This window comes from Misgurnus anguillicaudatus, chromosome 22 (assembly GCF_027580225.2).
Source record: "Misgurnus anguillicaudatus chromosome 22, ASM2758022v2, whole genome shotgun sequence".
Taxonomy (NCBI): Eukaryota; Metazoa; Chordata; class Actinopteri; order Cypriniformes; family Cobitidae; genus Misgurnus; species Misgurnus anguillicaudatus.
Window position 1 is genome coordinate 31936533 of NC_073358.2, and position 14417 is coordinate 31950949.

Here is a 14417-nt window from a genome sequence, read left to right on the forward strand (position 1 = left end):
TAGCAACCACCCATAATACCCTAGCAATGACTTTAAACTGACACAGAATGTAATAGAAACAGCCTAGCAAGCACCCACAATACCCTAGCCACGACTTAAACTGACACAGAATGCAATAGAAACAGCCTAGCAACCACACAGAATGCTACAGGAACAGCCTAGCAACCACCCATAATACCCTAGCAATGACTTTAAACAGACACAGAATGCAATAGAAACAGCCTAGCAACCACCCACAACACCCTAGCAACGACTTAACATGCAATAGAAATAGCCTAGCAACCACCCACAATACCCTAGCAATGATTTAAAACAGACACAGAATGCAACAGAAACATCATAGCGGCCACCCATAATACCCTAGCAACGACTTAAACAGACACATAATGCAACAGAAGTAGCCTAGCAACCACCCATAATACCCTAGCGATGATTTTTAACAGACATAGAATGCAAAAGAAACAGCCTAGCAGCCACCAATAATACCCTAGCAACGACTTGAGCAGACACAGAATGCAGCGGAGGCAGACTGGCAGCCACCCATGTGCCCTAGCAACAGTCTAGCAATTACATAGAGGGCCAGATCTATACCCTGGCGACCACTTGGAAAGCCCTAGCAATAGCCTAGGAAGCAACCAGAATGCAACAAAAACAACATAGCAACCACGCATAAAACCCTAGTAACAGCCCAGCAACCACACAGAACGCAAATGAAACAACCTAGCAACCACCCATAATACCCTAGCAACGACTTAAAACACACACAGGAAGCAAAGAAAACAGCCTAGAAACCACCCATAATACCCTTGCAACGACTTGCAGTGTGCAACAGAAACATCCTAGCAACAGTATGCAAAAGAAACAGCCTAGCAACCACACAGAATGCATCATAAACCGCCTAGCAACCACCCATAATACCTTAGCAATGACTTAAAGAACCCTAGCAACAGCCTAGCAACCACACAGAATGCAAGAGAAACCGCCTAGCAACCACCCACAATACCCTAGCAACAACTTAAAGAACCCTAGCAACAGCCTAGCAACCACACAGAATGCAAGAGAAACCGCCTAGCAACCACCCATAATACCATAGCAATGACTTAAAACAGACACATAATGCAACAGAAACAGCCTAGCAACCAAACAGTATGCAAAAGAAACAGCCTAGCAACCACACAGAATGCATCATAAACCGCCTAGCAACCACCCATAATACCTTAGCAACGACTTAAAGAACCCTAGCAACAGCCTAGCAACAACACAGAATGCAAGAGACACCGCCTAGCAACCACCCATAATACCCTAGCAACAACTTAAAGAACCCTAGCAACAGCCTAGCAACAACACAGAATGCATCATAAACCGCCTAGCAACCACCAATAATACCTTAGAAATGACTTAAAGATCCCTAGAAACAGCCTAGCAACCACACAGAATGCAAGAGAAACCGCCTAGCAACCACCCACAATACCCTAGCAACAACTTAAAGAACCCTAGCAACAGCCTAGCAACCACACAGAATGCAAGAGAAACCGCCTAGCAACCACCCATAATACCATAGCAATGACTTAAAACAGACACATAATGCAACAGAAACAGCCTAGCAACCAAACAGTATGCAAAAGAAACAGCCTAGCAACCACACAGAATGCATCATAAACCGCCTAGCAACCACCCATAATACCTTAGCAACGACTTAAAGAACCCTAGCAACAGCCTAGCAACAACACAGAATGCAAGAGAAACCGCCCAGCAACCACCCACAATACCCCAGCAATAACTTAAAGAACCCTAGCAACAGCCTAGCAACCACACAGAATGCAAGAAAAACCGCCTAGCAACCACCCATAATACCCTAGCAATGACTTAAAACAGACACATAATGCAACAGAAACAGCCTAGCAACCAAACAGAATGCAACAGAAACAGCCTAGCAACCACTTATAGAACCCTAGCAACCACACAGAATGCAAGAGAAACAGCCTAGCAACCACCCATAATGCCCTAGCAATGACTTAAAACAGACACATAATGCAACAGAAATATCAACAGATTAAGTGAGAAACTTTTATTTTGAAATCATTCCTCTCGTGCATTTACCGTAATGTCTAATTTATGTGCACACAGAAAAAAAACGGGGGGCTGGTTTGACCGTCTGTTTCGGAGTGGCGGCTGGCTTGACCGCAGTTATAATTTAGTATGGCAAGGTTCCAAAAACACTATCCAGGAATTTTAATATAGTAAATATTTAAATATAACTTACTACAGTTACAGTCGTTTTCATGTGAGCTCTGCTGTGCTTTCCATGAATCTTTCTGACACCTGAGCTACATTTGGATCTAGTGTGTTACGCTGTTTGCGCTTCAGCTTGGGTTTTCTGTTATCTAGAGCTAAGATTAAAGGGATAGTTCACCCAAAAATGTACATTTTGTCATGATTTACTCACCTTCGTGTCGTTTAAGACCCCATTGTCTGTCTTTGTTCTTTAGAACCCAAAAGCGTTCTCTTGCACATTCTCCGTGTGTCTGAGCTGTTATTTAGGCAATTTTAAGATATTTACTTTAAAATCGTGTAACTTAAACAACAGTGATATCCACAACAAGAAAGCAGAGGAGTAAATGTCTTAAAACCCACGAGTGAAAGGTTTGGGTTATTTTGAAGCTTGAAGGGTTTTCTGGTTTCTACCACCTCAGTCACCATTCACCCCTATAGACCGTTTCAGCAGTAACAACATAAACATGCAGCTGTCGCGGTCCGCACGTACCTTCCGGTAAACTCCGGTATGAATAAATAACAAAAAAGTTATTTAAACGTAGTTTATTTATTTAACAAGCAAAAAAAGCACGTAGATTACCTAGGAGACCAAAACATTTGTTATTTTCGACGAGGCATTTGTTCAAGAGATCAGTTTAGCAACTAGTCAGACCATTAAAAAACTAAACCGGAAGTAAGGTTCGGATCCAGATGTGTATCACGTGCGTCCGATGAAACTGTCTATAGTAACCAGAAAATCCCAAACAACACTTTAATCTTATCCTCAAGCAACTTTTCTTTAGTTTAAAAACTTGGTTCCCTTCATCTCAGTGGAATATGATTTTGAGACTTTTCCAGATTATCTGTCAAGATTCATATAAAAAAACTGCGCTTGATTCAGTCGTTCTAAAGAGATGTGTAAATTCTTTTCCAAAAGAGGCCCTTTGGGGGTAAAAATGACCCCAATTGAAATGAATGAGAAATGCAAAAAAAAAAAAATTGTAAAAAAAATCAATGCATCCAGAATAAATCAGAAAATTTTAACACAGAAAGGTAGGCCTGGTACTAGAGCACAAATGCAATATAGAAAAGACATGCTCAAACACACACAAACACACAAAGTTATGACTGCCACTGAGAGCATTTTTTTACAGAATTTGGCAAAAATCAGCCACAGATGCAAAACAATGATGTACACACACGCACAAACACACAGAGACTCTCACACACACAAAGACACAGTAAAACTTGCACACACAGAAAGACAAAGTCACAAATGCGCACACACACAGATACACACACACTTACATTCATTCAAATTTCTGTGCCATTTTATTACAACAGACATTTTTGAAATACATTTAAAACTACAAAAAAATCTACTATTTGAAATATTTCTTTTTAATGTCCTTTCTAATGTTTATATATACATGAATTCACAAAATGTTTCACTAAAGTACTGATGTTGAGCAGTTGGTCATTACCAGTAAAATGAATGGGTCTCTGTGGGCATCTGCTGGTCGAAATGTTTTATTTTCCAAACTGTAATTCTTTTGTTTTTTTCTAAACACCAAATGACCGAATTCAACACATAACTTCTAGATTAATATCTAAAAACAATTTAAATTAAATTTAGATCATAATTTATGTAAATTTTTCATTAAAATTTTATATTTTATAGGTAAGTAAGCTAATGGTGTAGTTGAGGAATTGAGTGGTAAACTATAAATTATTTGTATCATTAAAAATTTATATATTTTTTGTAATCACTCTTTTAATTTCTGGGGTCATTTTTACCCACATATACAGGAAAATATGGGCTTATGAGGGTTAAAGGTGCACTATGTAACTTTCAGAACGATCTCTATACATAATATGCAATGTAATATAATATATGCATAACTATAATATCCGTAATTATAAAGATCTTACAAAATAATCTTTTTATTACCTTAGTATAAGTTGTTTTTATCTTCATATACACCACGGGTCTCCTTACATGGAAGTGGCCATTTTGCACTGTCATGTTTCTACAGTAGCCCTAAATGGACAAACTGTTCTATAGAGCACATTTTGTCACTACGTTGTCTCAGACGATAACGTATTTGTCCTGTGGTGACTAACGTAGCTTCACGATGCTTGAAAAGGAGGGTGAGCTGTGGACTGAGCTGTTGGTTGCAATACACAGTCTCACCGCTAGATGCCGGAAGGAAATTTACACACTGGACCTTTAAAGCCCCCCAACCTAGAAAATGCACTTTTAAATGTGTTTCTAGCAGAAAATGAGTCACCTGTGTGTGTGTGTGTAGAAACATCCTGTTTTATACAAATCCGTCTATTCTTCTTTGTGTAATCTTACACAAAACAGGCTGTTTCCCTATCAATGTGATGTCATATTGATTACGCCCCACCTATGGCCACTCACAGACTCCGTCTTATGAGCGTGTAGTTCAACCTTCTGCCAGAGACGCATGTTTTGATGTAGTCCAAACACATTTGTAATCGCTCTACCACCTACTTTGCATACTGGGAGGGGAACAGAAGCTTTCTTTGCATTTAAAGAAACACACACAAAAACAGTGCATTATTTATTGCAGCCACAAGTGGCCATGTTCAATATCATATAATGAAAGATCTGTGGTGTATTTTGAGCTAAAACTTTACAGACAAATTCTGGGGATACCAGAGACTGATTTCTATATTGCTGAAAACAGCTCGGTTAGCGGCCCTTTAAATGCATTTGGGTTTTGAAGCACGAAGTAAGGGGGTTCAAAAAATATAAGTTTGAGTCATACTGACAAAAGTTTCATTTTGGGGTGAACTTTACTTTAAAATTGTAATATTGTTGCAATTTATTGAAGTGTAACAGTTGGTGGTGTGTATGTGTGTGCGCAACTGATTCAATGATTTAGTAAGGTACAATATTAATATTTCTACCTGTTAAACGGGTAGTTGCCAAGCAGCATTCTTTTAAAATTGTCATAAATGTTGTTTTATGAAATCAGATAAATTGATATACAAACTATACTGAATAGACGCTTACAATTAATTTACTGCAGTACATTGCAAAAACCCCATGATAGCTTTTCCATTATTAAACAACTAATCAGAGGTCTTCTTTCCTCTATGGTCAGGAGTTGCACAAAGATGGAAAACCATTTGGTAGAGAACGAGACAGCCTTTTACTCAAAGGCAGAGCACTACTGGAAGGAAGTCCCGCCTACTGTGGATGGAATGCTGGGGGGATATGGCGGCATTTCAAGCATTGACATTAACGGTTCAAAAAAGTTTCTTAAAAACTTTCTTGGGGTGAGCAAGCACTCTACATTTGCTTTTCTATTGTGTTATTTTGACTTATTGACTGATCGATTGAGTACGTGTTTTGGTTTTCTCTTTTGCTCTGTCATAAGGAAGGACAGGGCAAGACTGGCACAGGCTGTGCTCTGGATTGCGGAGCTGGAATTGGCCGTATCACCAAACGTCTGCTCTTGCCGCTCTTCCGTACAGTGGACCTTGTGGATGTGACGCAGGAGTTCCTGGATAAAGCTCGTACCTACTTGGGTGAGGATGGCAAGCGGGTAGAGAACTACTTTTGCTGTGGCCTGCAGGACTTCCAACCCCAGCCAGAGCGCTATGATGTTATATGGATTCAGTGGGTTATTGGTAAGGCATTGATGCTCAGTTAAAGCAACTTGGAAATCCAGATAAATATGTTTTATTGTTTTACAAACACAACAAATCGCTGTTTGTCCATCTCTAGGTCACTTGACTGACAGTCACCTAGTGGAATTTTTGAGGCGTTGCCGGAGCGGTCTGCGTCCAAATGGCCTTATTGTGGTGAAGGACAACGTTGCGTATGAAGGTGTAGTACCTGATGAGGTGGACAGCAGTGTATGTCGGGACCTGAATCTACTACGCCGCATAGTGGACAGGGCTGGACTCAGCATCGTCTATGAGGAACAGCAGGAGAACTTCCCGGAGGAGATCTATCAGGTTCACACTTTAGCTCTCAGATAACTGTAAGCATTGAACATTGAAGGTTCAATGTTAGCCACAAAAAGCTACTTGGTACTGCCAATGTTTCTGCTGTTTTAAGACTGAAACCTGACAATGGAACTTTGGGATTTTAAGGAGGGGGATTTGTAACTTTCAACTTGGTAATGTTACAGCTAGCGTTCATCGCTGGCAGGTATGTGAGTAAATAAGTGGCTAATGGTTTCCACGTGGTAGCTTTACACTCCGATTTATAGTTTTGAATCTGTCCGAGCAGCTTTATGATAGACGAGTGGAAACAGCCGCTGTACTGAAGACTTCAGATTATTTAAAACTGAGTTTAGCATGTGTCTGTGAGACTAAATGATGTGGGTTGAACCTTTTAATAAATTATTTGAGAATTCAAGTCTATACCTGTTCATGTTACGTTTAAGTTTTACAGCTGTTGACACACTGAAGTTAGCTGTGCTTTATCTTGAATAAACAAATATTTTGGAACAGACCTTGTGTGAGATGTTATTGTGTATATACTGTAGTTGTACAATGTAATTGAACAGAATCAGTGCCTCCATTTCAGTAAAGATTTATTTTTATTCCTATAATTTTTAATGACTATAACCATGTTCATCTGTGGTGTATTATTAATATTAAAGGAATAATTCAGCTAAATAATGAAAAGGACCCCATGATTTACTCACACTCAAGCCATCCTCGATGTGTTTGTCTTGTTAAAGATAATTATATACAATCATAGTTATATTAGAAAATATCCTGGCTGTTCAAAGCTCCATAATTGTAGCAAACGGTGCTCCTGATTTTGAAGCCCAAAAAAGTCCATCCATCCCCCACGGAAGCAATCCACATGGCTCCAATGGGCTAATAAATGCTGTAGGATGTAGTGTATGAGACGAGACGAAATGCGCTCTCTTGTGAATGTGAGTCAAACTTTGCTAAAAGCTAGTCATTTTGGTTTGTTTTACATATTGATATTTTCTTTAAAAAAATCACATTGATTGCCCTCAGAAGGCCTTTATTAACCCACTGGAGCCATGTGGACCACCTCCGTGAAGGACGGACGGACCTCCCTAGGCCCCAAATCAAAAGCACCATTCACCACCACCACAAAGCCCGGAACAGCCAAGACATTTTCCAAGATATCTCAAGTTCGTCAAAAACAAAAAAGATAACAGATGTAATCAGATAATGGATGGCTTGAGGGTGAGTAAATCATTCGGTCATTTTCATTTTGGGCTGAACAATTCTTTTAAATACAATTCTTGGTCTTGCATTGATTTAAACTTTTTAAATACCTAAGTTGCATATGCAGCTATACTATATAAGGCAGTTTGGAAACTCCAAGTCCTTTTAAATAGAATCAAAGCACAGCACCATTCAAGCTTTCGTCCATGCTGGCTATTGAGCCAATGAAGGGGGTGTAAGGAGAGATCAGGACCAGGTTTCACTCTGAAAACGCCCGACTTTCTCCATTGTGTCCAGCATTTCCTGCGCCTGGCTTTCAGACATGCCACCATCTTTCTGAAACATTTCCTTGAGGGCATCGCATACACCTGTGGGCATCTGCTTGGCATTCCTGATAGAAAGAAAAGGGAGCTTATCTGCACTGTTCATATGTAACACAGTTGAGATAGATTTATATAAAGTTTGTCGAAGGTGTTTGTTTAATTCCTCAGCTTTTGTTGTATTACAAAATAATACTTTTTTTTTGACTGAACGAGTTAGGGTACATTCACACGGAGCATCAGCGTTAATGCTTGACGGAGGATGTGTCTGAAGTGTGGCCCTTCTTTGTGTTCTACAGTCTTGCATAAACGTAATTGGCTAGCGTTTGCAGTAGGTCACTTGCAGCAGAGGATCTGATTGGTTGAGGCCTGCGTTGGCGCTTGAGAAATGTTCAACTTCTGTTGTGAGCAACACCAGTGACACGACACCAACGGATCCACAATTAAATTTGGCAACGGATGACGTCACCCATTCAGAGTAAACGAGAAGCCCTAACGCCCCGTGTGAATGTACCGTAACAGTAAAAACGTAGACTCACCCTGCTATGTAGAAGTTGGCATTCTTATTCGCTATCAGGTCCCATAAAAGTTTGCTTTGTTCCTTAACACGATGCTGCACATAGATTTTATCCTCCTGCAAATCAATCATGTTAAAATGGGCATTTTATAAGACCTTTTAAAGATGTAATAAATCTTTGGTGTCCACAGCTCAAAATACCATATAGATAATTTATTACAGCATGTTAAAATTGCCACTTTATAGGTGTGAGCAAAAATTTGTTGTTTTGGGTGTGTCCTGTAATAAGTTGGATAGTGCAGATTAAGGGGTGGTATTATCCCCTTCTGACATCACAAAGGGAGCCAAATTTAAATTTTTTCACATGCTTGCAGAGAATGGTTTACCAAAACAAAGTTACTGAGTTGATCTTTTTCATACTTTCTAGGTTGATGGAAGCACTGGGGACCCAATTATAGCACTTAAACATAGCACTTTAAGCCTGAAGGAAACAAACTAAACAGTAACTAATAAATACTACACCGATTTAAAAATATATATTCTATTATTAGTTAAAATGACATTAGTGCTAAATGTAAAGGTGGTGAGAGGAACACCTTGTGATTGGCAGGACTGTATTAACATGCTTCTCTACAGCTTTGGACGATACACAACCATATTACAATGTAGTTTGGAGACATAGTAGTCTGTTTAAATGATAAACCATCAGAGACACACCCCTTCTGTTCAGGGTTCTATGGAAGTAAGATAAGAGTCCTGTTGTCTGACCTGGTCTCTAGAGAAGGCTGTGAAGAGGGTCATCTGTCCGGCCTGCACCTTCTTTTCCCATTCTGATTGACAGTAGAAGTCTTTTGTCTCAGATCGACAGCCAAAGAACAGGACGTTAGCTGAAACAGGTTATGATAGTTAGAACATGACTGTGTAACAGCTTGCATACCATAATAGTTTAGGAAAGTAACTCACAAAAGTCTATTTCAAGCATTTATAACCTTTTAAAAGGTATAAATGGAAAATAACAAATGAATTGATAATTGAAGAATAAGGGGTCAGTCAGACTCACACCAAAAGCGTTTATGGCAGTTGCAGGCGCCTTTTTTGAATGATATTCTATGGGCAGGGCGCGTTTGCGCACTGTTTATGGGCGCCTAGCGCCTTGCGGTTTTTTTGCCGCCTGCCGCGCACGCGTTTTTGAAGGAGCGCTGAGAGCGGAGAAGCGGCCGACGTCATTCGCGTCTTTCAATTGTCCGATCGAATGAGGGGAGAGGCAGGCCTTGTGGTAAGGGAAGTTTACAGTTGCTTTGAAGAACCGGACTCCACTCGCTCACTCTCTCCTGCGTGTTTGTGCACCTCTCACCCTTAAACAAGGTCAGAGCAAGCACCCTCTTTTTAAAGTTTCTGCTAATATGACAGTTAACAGCAAAAGAGCGCTCACGGTTCAATATTTGATTGACAAGACAGCTGACTCGGTGGTTGCTTAGCAATATGAAAAGCCGCGTCGCACTGCTCTTTTTTTTTAAAGGCCTTGCGTTTGCAAGCGTTTAAAGCGCTTTTGGTGTGTCTGGCCCCTAAGGCTATTTTCAACCCGAACCCAACCAAAATATTTTTTCTAAATAGAGGTCACTTCAAAGAAACAATAAAAATCACTACACTAAATCTTAGCCATCTTTCCTTCAGCAGCCCTCTCCTCTATGGCTGATCTGAAGGGAGCCACACCTGTCCCTGGTCCCACCATTATCACAGGGGTGTTTTGGTCCTTAGGAAACTTTAAACTTCCTTTCTTAACCCACAGGGGTACGTAAATCTCTCCTAAGAAGTATTGAGGAAACAGATTGTTAGAACTTGTTTTCATATATAGTATCATTTGTTGGACTGTACTACATCACTGACGGTTTCTACATTAATTCACTGTTAACTTTTACATATAGATCAGATCCACCTTTAGAAGGGTCTAGAGATGCCAACCAGGAAGAGCAGAGACCCTTGCGTGGCTTGAAAAGCTTGGTTTTATATCTCACCACTGCAAGTAAGATCTGGATACGGTTAGGATGTACCTATGGGTCAGAGGGCAGAATTAATTTTATTTGTTGGGTTAAAGATAACTTTAATACACACTTTTTTCAGCCAGTGTATCATTTTGTACTACTCATTAAAAAAACTTTTATACGTTTTAGCAGTAAGTCAAATCACAGATTACAAGGATGACTTGGCAATGCTTTGTCTTTACCAAGAGTGAAGAGGCAATGGAAAATGAACGAGGTTGGATTTCAGGAAAAAGATCCAATAGGTAGTCAACACTCAGCTCAGCTGTGGTATGAGGGAAGTCTGCCAACACCTGATAAAGAAGAATATTACATTTAAATAGCATGGAAATGATCCTTTCATCCTAAAAAACTATACAGGGTAAAATCTTAAAACCTGTCTGAAAATCAGCAGCTCTAACAGATGTTACTTTAAAGGGACACACGCTCATTTTCCAGATCCCCATAGAGTTAAACGCTAGATTTTTAGATCGCCGTGTCTGGTTGTAGCAATTTTAGCATAGCTTAGCATAATCCATTGAATCTGATTAGACCATTGGCATCACACTCAAAAATAACCAAAGAGTTTCAATATTTTACTTATTTAAAACTTGACTCTTCTGTAGTTACATCTGTAGTTACATCGTGTACTAAGACCGACGTAAAATTAAAAGTTGCGATTTTCTAGGCTGATATATGGCTAGTAGGAACTATACTCTCATTTCCGGCGTAATACTCAAGGACATGGCTGCAGCAGGCGTAATGATATTGCGCAGCGCCTGAAAATAGTCCCCAGCTATTGAAAGTTACCAAGGGGACTTTATGGGTGCAATAACATTACAGAACTACAGAAGAGTCACGTTTTAAATGTAAAAATATCAAAACTCTTTGGTTATTTTTTAGCGTGATTCTAATGGTCTAATCAGATTCAATGAACTACGCTAAGCTATGCCAAAAGTGGTGCCGCCAGATCGGCTGAATGGATTCCAAAACTGCCAAAATCAAATGTTTCACTCTAGGGGAGCTGAAAATGAGCCCATTTTCCAAAAAAATTGGAGTGTCCCTTTAAGTCTAAGTGGTCTATGTTTAATTTCCTATTGTTTAACTTAAAGAAATATACATTACGCTTAAGGCTTGTTCAACCATTTAACATTAAAACCACATAGAAAGTGAGACTTTGTAAGCTACAATACTATAGAAAACCAGGAAGCAAAAGAGCACAACAGTGCATGAAATGGTTTTCATTCCCAACAGAATGAAAAAAAAAGTTACACAGAATGTGTAACACATTTCACATCGACAGGTCGCCGTGATCTCTCACCTCCAGGGCTGTTCGACGGGGCCGGTTGCAGTAAGCGTGAAGAGCGTCCTGACCTGGAGCTGAGCTGAACTCCAGCAGTTTTTCACGCTCCAACTCATTAGTGGCAAAAGTGGCCAACAGCTCAAAGAAGGAGCGACGTGGAACAGCAGAAATGTCCAGAAACTGCTCCACCAGAAAGCGAATGGAGCAGGGCTGAGGCAGTCGTGCAGGAACCATTGCTAGAAAATAAAAAACACAGACTTAAATTCAATGTGTTCTCACTGTTACAGGAAATAGATGCACATAAATCTCTAACATACGTATATGGATAATCTTATACGTTACAGTATATAAAGCAGTTACAGGCGTCACCTATGCTGCTGTCAGTTGGGGTTAACGTAAAGTAGCACTCAGGATCAAGTCTTAACAGTTGGCAGAACTGCTCCACGTCCTCTGGAGCGTTACAGGGTCTCATCATTACAACATCGCCTGCACTGTACCTATCAGATAATGACTTAGTCAGTAACACTTCCAAGTGATGACATTCAATCTATACTTATTATGGTTTTAAACATTTCATACTGCTTACTGGATGTTAGAGCCTGTGATGTCAAACTCAATATGCCTCACATCCTGAAAGTGTGAAGGATGAGTCACTCTCTCATTGAAAACCACTTGAGCTGGGAAAGGCTGAAGTGAGGTGGGAGGGGCGTCGTTGTCGGGTCTCTGGAAATGCTCAACCTGCTTGTTTGGGACTTCATCTAGGATGTGGAAAACGTATCGAGGTGGAAGTCTGAAAAATAAATATATAGACACTGCATTGTCACTTCTAATAAATTTAATAAAGTTAAATTCACATTTATGCCTTTGATAGATGCTTTTATCCAATGGGGTGCAAAGTGATTTTAATCTATACATTTTCTCATCAGTATAAGTGATAAGTGTTAGGTTATGTGACATACTTGTCTTCTTCACGGAGTGGAACGAGGCCAGTTGGAGGTGGGTAGAGAGACAGAGTTTTTTGCCAAAACGAAACCAACCAGGGATCAATCACACCATCTGGCCTGATAAGAAAGATGGGAGATTTCGGAACATTAATGCAGATAAAAGGGATGTCTTTCCTTTCCATATATCAATGTTATACATCACGACTAGATACGAGTAAAACAGATCCGTCTCACCCCAGATCGTGCTGATCGTCGGCCAGCCCAATATGCACCAGCATATTAGCTCCAAGCTGAAGCAAACGCTTATAGAGCTTCTTGGCAACAAAGTTGAACCTGAAAAGTAGCAAAGAAGTTCAGACATAATACATAGCCTGACGTCACATTGAAATGGCACAGCAGGCTCTTATGCATTGTGAATTAAGCTGAACGGGAAAAACACTCCCTTTGAAGTTCAATAAAATGTCCAAATCAGACAAACGACAGATATCAGTACTTTGTAAGCAGAGGAACTGTTCACTCATCTTACTTTGGATAGGAGGAGTCTCCAAGGCCCAAAACAGCACAGTCAAGACGACAAAGAGAATCAGCGGGCAATGACTTTCTGAACAGGAATCTCCAAAATTTCTGCATGAATTAAAGGAAACCGTTTTAACTTGCTGAAAATTTTAATGTGTTAAATTTTGGGTGGGAGATGCAGTATGCTGTATATGATCTGACCTTCATATTGTCTGGCGGGTCACCCTGTCCAGTTGTGGCACAGACGAACACAACCAGAGACTCTGAGATAAGGTTGACCTAATAAGTATAGATTTATTAGCATGATGCAAATATTACAACGTTAAAATAATTACATTTATGCATTTGGCAAACATTTCATACAAAGTACATTTAATTTATACATTTTATCAGTATGTGTGTTTCTGGAATCGAACCCATGACCTTTGCATTGCTACAGGAACATTACATTCTTGTCAATTACAGTGTTAACTGTACTGTAATGCAATGTTCATGTGCAGATATATCTTTGCATCTAGCATGCACTGACTGACCACATTGTAAGTGTCCAGGGCTTCCACTTTGACTCTCATCCGCCGCCTTTGTGCTTGACGACCGATTCGCTCGGCTGTGTCCTGCGCTGTCCCTGTCTGACTTCCGTACAGAACCAGGAGGCTGTGGGTGTTCATTTTGTCACTGTAATCACAGAAATTCCTGTAACGTTAGCCTACATTTTGACATAGCAGTTGTTGTTGTACAACTGATAAGTATGAACCTACGAATTCAAGAATGTGTTGGTACTCGTAATGCTGATGTACAACATCTTGATAAACTTTAGGATCCGCTGTCTACGTGACACTGCTCGTGTGTCTAATTAAGATTTAAGAAGATTTATGTCATGCATCTTACCTGAAAATGTAAAGACGTATCTGATACTCTGCCTCTCATTAACATATATTCTAATAGCAAAGACTTAAACAGTTCAGTATGACACCAGCACGTTCACTCGGTTGACTTTGGCAAAGACTGTAGATATAAACAAACACCACAGTTCTATTATGAATGGAGGAAAGTGCCGCTCTAGCAAAGGAAGTCCCGCCTTCCGGTAGAAAGAACCAATCATCAATCACCAATAAAAAGACTAACCATTCCCTGAGTGGGGGGATTTGACCTTAAGGAAAAAAATGACCTTAAGAAAAAACAATTATATGGTAACGTTGATGTCAGATCTAAGTGTTGTTTTACTGCGAATTTTGGGGCGATAAAGGTCGGTCTTACGTCAGTCAAGTAGATTTTGTATGGTTTTGTATGACTGAAAAAGCTGCCGGGAGGTGTTGCAAATATGACTGCCGAGTCGGAAAACTTTTCTTCTTT

At 40.0% G+C, this 14417-nt stretch overlaps 2 protein-coding genes across 4 annotated transcripts in view; one reads left to right on the top strand and one right to left on the bottom strand.

Moving 5' to 3' along the window:
- ntmt1 (N-terminal Xaa-Pro-Lys N-methyltransferase 1) overlaps positions 1–6748 on the top strand; it is a 78784-nt gene extending 72036 nt beyond the window's left edge. For all 3 annotated transcript variants that reach the window (XM_055199527.2, XM_055199525.2, XM_055199526.2), the window contains 3 exons: positions 5388–5562; positions 5664–5916; positions 6014–6748. In XM_055199527.2, the coding sequence (XP_055055502.1) occupies positions 5401–5562; positions 5664–5916; positions 6014–6270 (672 nt within the window). In that variant the 5' untranslated portion in view covers positions 5388–5400 and the 3' untranslated portion in view covers positions 6271–6748. The remainder of the gene's footprint in view (positions 1–5387; positions 5563–5663; positions 5917–6013) is intronic.
- A 64-nt stretch (positions 6749–6812) lies between these two features.
- ndor1 (NADPH dependent diflavin oxidoreductase 1) lies at positions 6813–14167 on the bottom strand. The gene is made up of 15 exons (XM_073861017.1): positions 13953–14167; positions 13598–13739; positions 13266–13343; positions 13075–13172; positions 12783–12881; positions 12564–12665; positions 12191–12394; positions 11974–12101; positions 11623–11840; positions 10508–10615; positions 10220–10334; positions 9939–10089; positions 9052–9166; positions 8306–8400; positions 6813–7837 (listed from the first exon to the last, which is right to left on the bottom strand). The coding sequence occupies exons 2-15, from the start codon at positions 13730–13732 to the stop codon at positions 7693–7695; spliced, it is 1791 nt and encodes a 596-aa protein (XP_073717118.1). The 5' UTR covers positions 13733–13739; positions 13953–14167; the 3' UTR covers positions 6813–7692.
- Between the last annotated feature and the right edge of the window lie 250 nt (positions 14168–14417).

Bases quoted from the DNA above. Each gene is read 5' to 3' on its own strand.
- ndor1 (XM_073861017.1), bottom strand. From the start codon at position 13,732: ATGAACACCCACAGCCTCCTGGTTCTGTACGGAAGTCAGACAGGGACA. The intron at 13,344-13,597 runs GTCAGTCAGTGC...TATACTTATTAG, and splicing joins CCCTGGACACTTACAATGTG to GTCAACCTTATCTCAGAGTC. The intron at 7,838-8,305 runs GTGAGTCTACGT...TCTTTCTATCAG, and splicing joins GCCAACTTCTACATAGCAGG to GAATGCCAAGCAGATGCCCA.